The sequence below is a fragment of the Pinus tabuliformis genome, chromosome 1_2, assembly GCF_031772625.1.
Source record: "Pinus tabuliformis cultivar Carrire ecotype Pingquan chromosome 1_2, CPIR1, whole genome shotgun sequence".
NCBI lineage: Eukaryota > Viridiplantae > Streptophyta > Pinopsida > Pinales > Pinaceae > Pinus > Pinus tabuliformis.
This window is the reverse complement of record NC_142298.1, coordinates 1,054,751,481-1,054,757,480: the sequence shown is the minus strand read 5'-3', so window position 1 is coordinate 1,054,757,480 and position 6,000 is coordinate 1,054,751,481. Positions and strand designations below refer to the sequence as shown.

The 6,000-nt window shown below is 32.0% G+C and overlaps 1 protein-coding gene across 1 annotated transcript in view; it reads left to right on the top strand.

Moving 5' to 3' along the window:
- Positions 1-903: 903 nt before the first annotated feature.
- Positions 904-6,000, top strand: part of LOC149209764 (putative LRR receptor-like serine/threonine-protein kinase At3g47570) — a 48,963-nt gene continuing 43,866 nt past the window's right edge. Inside the window, exons 1-2 of the mRNA XM_089398736.1 lie at positions 904-2,255; positions 2,364-2,527. Coding sequence (XP_089254862.1) covers positions 1,103-2,255; positions 2,364-2,527 — 1,317 coding nt within the window. The 5' untranslated portion in view covers positions 904-1,102. The remainder of the gene's footprint in view (positions 2,256-2,363; positions 2,528-6,000) is intronic.

Sequence of the window (6,000 nt, the reverse complement as noted above, 5' to 3'; positions counted from 1 at the left end):
CACTTTTTTTGATGCCTTCTTTTTCACGTTTTCCACTTTTTTACGTCCACATTAATAGTGGAAGACGTGTGGTTCATTGTCAAGACAGTTGATTTTCCATATAATTTTCGTCAAAAAATCTCTCACAAAAATTATACATGTTTTAACAACAACATCAAAAACCACTTTTCTCTGCAGTCCACCTTTCTTCGTCCACACCAAACTTCATAATTATACATGTTTTAACGACAACATCGGAAACCACTTTTCTCCGCAGTGGAAGACTTTTTGAGAGACTTAAGTCGTGAGCGTTGTGAGATTAAATAATTGTAAAGATAAATAATTGAGATGTGAAAATTGTAAAATTTTGTTTTTCTTTACGATTCATCAATTTTTTACTACACATTTTCTACTCTCTTATTCAATTTGCAATTCTGTGTTTGCAAACTGTCTGTCCTACACGTTTTCTACTCCCTTACTCAATTTGCAGTTCTGTGTTTGCGAACTGTCTGTCCTTGGAAAATGATTTTCTCCTTCATATTTATTATGAGGCTGCCGCTTCCACAGTTACCCATTTGAGTTCACATTGGATTTTGATTAGAAAAAATTATTAAAAATCAGGACTTATACATATTATTTTAACGACAACATCGGAAACCACTTTTCTCAGCGGTGGAAGACTTTTGAAAGACTTCGTTTGGCAGAGGAGGAACATCGGAAACCACATTTCTCATTGATTCCTTCCGCTCTCTTCTTCACGACGCCGAAACACGCGGTCTCTCTCCTTTTTGCCCTTTATAAATACTCACTCACTTCTCCCATTCCCTCTTCCTTGGGAAACCTTTCATTGCTGACAGGTACCATTCCCTCTTCCTTGGGAAATAGATTCTCTGGAAAGATTCCAAATTCCCTTTCACTCCCTAAACAACTAAGAAGACTACATCTTCATCACAATAACTTATCAGGGACCATACCTTCCAGCTTAGGAGATTGTATACTTTTGGAATTGCTTGACCTATCTCACAATAGGCTCTCTGGAATTATACCACATGAAATTGGGAAATTATCTAATCTACAATTCTATTTGAATTTGTCATGGAATTTATTAGAAGGTTCCTTGCCCATGGAGATTGGTAAAATTGCAATGGCTCAAGCTATAGACATCTCTGTCAATCAATTGATTGGGGCAATCCCCCCTGCACTTGGAAGTTGCCATGAGCTACAATTATTGAACTTATCTCACAATTCCTTTCAAGGGTCTATTCCAGAGTCACTTGGAAATTTACAAAGCCTTGCAAGCCTAGACCTCTCTTTGAACAACTTATCAGGTATAATACCAGTGGTCACACTCAAGAATTTGAAAATGCTTCAAAGCTTGAATTTGTCTTTCAACAATTTCACCGGGGAAATTCCAGAAGGAGGGCTTTTTGCAAATAGAACAGTTGTCATGTCCTTAATTGGAAATCCCGGCCTTTGTGGACCGCAAGTATTTCAATTGCCTGCATGTCAAACACCAAGACATCATTTTGCACTTGTGAAAAGATTGATACTGCCATTGAGTGGAGTTGCTGCTTTTATATTATGTTGTTTACTTTTGGGATTCCTTTGGAAAAGAAAGGGATTCTTTTGGAACAGAGATATGCCTGTGCAAAACATTGATTCCTCACAAGCCATTTTGCAAAGGTTGGAGCACAAAAGGATCTCATATCAAGAGCTTCATATAGCAACTAATGGATTTGCCGAGGCCAACCTGTTGGGAACAGGGAATTTTGGTTCAGTTTATAAAGGAATTTTGATTGATGGCACACTTGTTGCTGTAAAAGTTTTCCATTTGCTGAAGGACAAGGCTGAAAAGAGTTTTAAAGCGGAATGTAGCGTCTTGCAAAAGGTTCGACATCGAAATCTGGTGAAAATCATAACCTCATGTTGCAACATTGATTTCAAAGGATTAGTGTTCAAATTTATGTCTAATGGAAGCCTGGAGAAGCATTTGTATCCTCATACAAATGACAACAATGGTGAAGATGCATGTGAAATGGGACTAAAAACAAGATTGGACATTGCAATAGATGTGGCCCATGCCATTGAATATCTTCATCATGATTCATTTGTGCAGGTAGTGCATTGTGATTTAAAACCAAATAATGTGCTTATTGATGAAGACATGTCAGGCCATGTAACAGATTTTGGTATTGCAAGATTAATTGATGAAACCTCTACTGAGTCACTTACTTCAACACTTTCTTTGAAAGGATCTGTGGGCTATATTGCACCAGGTATGACATTTAGAATGCTAAATGTTTGCTTTTCATTTCTAAACGTCTCACCAACATTTTTGTATGGAACAATAGAGTAAAATTTGATGAATGTTATCTTAAATGCAGAGTATGGATTCGGTCAGCCAGTGTCTACCAAAGGAGACATTTACAGCTATGGCATTTTATTATTGGAAATGCTTACGAGGAAACGACCAACTAATGATATGTTTTCTCGAGACCTGAACTTGCACAAGTGGGTAAATCTAGCCTTTCCAAGCAGCGTTAAGGAGGTAATTGACAACAACCTTCTTAGGGAGGTGGAAGCAGATGAATTTGAAGAAAACAATGTATTCAATTGCATATCTTCTCTTATACAGGTTGGTTTGGATTGTTCGAAAGATTCACCCAATGAACGACCAACTATGAGAGATGTGGTAGTGGTATTGGAGAACCTTAGAAATGATTGGGGGGAAATGCAATTGCTTCTAGGAGATTAAGGCAAAGCATATCTCATTTTCTTAGAAATACAAATGCAACAAGGAGTGATACACATGCATCAAATGCCCATAGTTCTTCCTCATTTTAGTTTGTGAAAATTGCAATACCAGAAGATTTCAATATTTCCATTGTGCATACAATGGAGCTTGTTTTTTTTTTTTAAGTGAACTTCTATTAGTATTTATATTTATATGTCAGTATTATCCAAAATAAAAAGTACATGCTTTTGTGACATTGCAACTATACATTGGTTTATTTTATTGGCCATTCATAATGACAATGTTTTTAATTGTCTCAAATTAATTCCATTATTTATTTGTCTATAAATGAAAAGATATAATTAAAAAATAACAATCATCTATAACTTATAAACACACTTCTTTAGATCAGTGAATTGATTTTATGAATTATATTGGATTTTAATTACACTTTTGATATTATTTTTAATTATTTGACCAATTGTTTTTCATAATTACCATCTATTTATGATTATTATTAATGTGAAAATTAAATGCTTTAATAACACTTTATTAACCAAATGAAAAAGTTATATCTTAATGTGATTTATCACTATTATCCATGATTTGTCAATATTCTTATCTACAAAATAAGAACCTCTCTCGCAAAAGGTGATGTGAAACTAATAGAGCGCAAATTAATGGATTAATATATTAAATTTAACCATAACTAATTTGTTTATGTCATTAACAATAATTTAAATGTTGAATTCCCATTTAGATGTGAATTTTTAAATTTTCATGTAAATCAAATTGATGAAACATCAATAACAATTCTATTCTTTTAAATATATAATTTGATCGATTTAAATTTCAGTTATATATAATTTGTTTATATTATCAATAAAAATTCAAAAGTTAAATTCTAATCTTAAATATGATTTTTTAATTTTCATGTTAATGAGATTAGTGACCCATTAATGGAACTTGATGGTGAACTATATACAATGAACGAATATTTAAGTATACAATTTTGATCTAAAAATCATGTTGAAAGACATGAAAATTTATGTTACAAGACTATGACTTATTATAATTTTTAACAATTTAGAACTTTTTTTAGTTATATTATAATTATATCATATATAAATTTTATATCCCCATACATTGTTAGAGACATGTCTGAGAAATTTCCCTACCCTTTCAACCCTTCTTTTCTTCAAAGTACTCTTGTTGACCATGTAGATATTTGGCTCCTTGTAATAGGGCTTCTTATATTCCAGCGAATACTTCAACTTGATAGTTAATGTTATTGACAAAACAATGGGATATGGAAGACATTTTATTCTATGCTCCTATTAATAAAATAGCGAGTGATGAAAGTTAAGGTTTTATGCTAAGTTGGCCTCTCTAGCTTCAAATGGATAGAGGTTTCTTGAGTATGGTATAAATATGTTATTATTTCAAAACCATAAATCACATAGATTTCATTTCACAATTTTCTAAGTGGTATGTTCATTGAATTTATCTCAAAATACATTATTAGGATCTACTCCAAATTCAATTGGAAATTTACAGAGTCTTATGAACTTAGATATTTCTTCCAACTCCCTATTAAGGACAATTGCAATTACTCTAGCATTTGAAAATGTTTTAGTATTTGAAATTATCTTTCAAAAATCTCATTGGGGAAATTTCCAAAAGGAGGGGTTTTTTTTATTAAAAAAAAAACAATTTTCATGTCCTTCATTGGAAACCCTATCTTTTTCAAACCATAAGCATTCCAATTACCTATCTCTCAAACAACAAGAGATCATTTTGCATTTGTGAAAGAGTATTATTGCTAATGAATGTAGTTATTGTTGTTGTACTATGTTGTCTACTTTAGGGATTCATTTGGAAAGGAAATAAGTGTATGCAAAATGTTAATTCCTTGCAACATATTGTCTAAAGGTTAGATTAGAAAAGGATCTCATATGATGATCTTCACATAGCAGTTAATAGATTTACCAAAGCTAACTTGTTAGTAATGAGGAGATTTGGTTAATTTATAAAGGAATTTTAGCGATGACAGAGTTGTGGCTACATAAGTTTTCTAGTTGCAAAAGACAAGGTTTTCAAGAGTTCTAGATTAGAATGTAGTGTTCTACAAAAGGTTCAAAATTGAAATCTGGTGAGAATCATAACTTCATGTTCCAACCTCCATTTTAAAGGATTAATGTTCCAATATATGTCTAAAAAAATCTTGGAGAAGCATCTGTAGGGATGACAATAATGGTGAAGATGTATGTAAATTGGCTTTGAAAACACAATTGGATATTGCCATAGATGTGGCCCATGCGATGGAGTAATTTCATCATGATTCTTTTGTTCAAGTGGTAGTTTTTTATTTGAAATCTGATAATGTGTTTTTGGATGAAGACATGATGGTCCATATAGTGGACTTTCGTATCGAAAAATTAATGAATGCAACCCCTACTAACTTACTTCAACATTTGGTTTGAAAGAATCCATGGGATAAATTTTCCCAAGTATGACATTTTAGAACATTAATTTTACTTGTTTTTCCTCATTAACGATTTTTGTACACAGTGGTAAAGTAAAATATAATGAGGGTTGACTTCAATATGGAGTATGGATTAATTGAGATAGTGTTTACCAAAGTAGATATATGTAGTTATGATTTTTTTCTTAGTGGAAATGCTTACTAGGAAGCAACTAATTTTTTTGAGATAACATGTTTTTTTGGAGATGTAAACTTGCACAAGTGAGTGAGCTAGTGTTTCCAAACACAGTGAAGGAAGTATTTCTCTTAAGTATTTTTAGCGAGGTGGATGGAGATGGATTTGTAGAAAATAATGTATACAATTACTTTATGTGCCATGAGTTAGTTTGATTTTCTCAAAACATTAAACCAATGAATGAACAACTATGAAAGATGTGGTAATGATATTGGAGAACCTTAGAAATCATTTGGGGGGGGATATGTAGTTGTGTCTAGGATATTGAGACAAAGCATATCTAATTTCCTTAGAAATACAAATGGAATAAGGAGTAATACACATGAATCAAATACCCATATTTCTTCTACATTTTAGTTTATGAAAATTATGTTACCATAGTTATTCATGCTATTATTCATACAATGGAATTTTCCATTTAGCTTATACTTGTTGGCGTAAAATTTTATTAGTATTTATATCTATGTAATTTATTTATTTTCCTACAAACCTAGCAATCAACACTTAAATCCTAACAAAGTTAATATATCTATTGATTAAATATGAAATTGGGTTCATAAACATAAT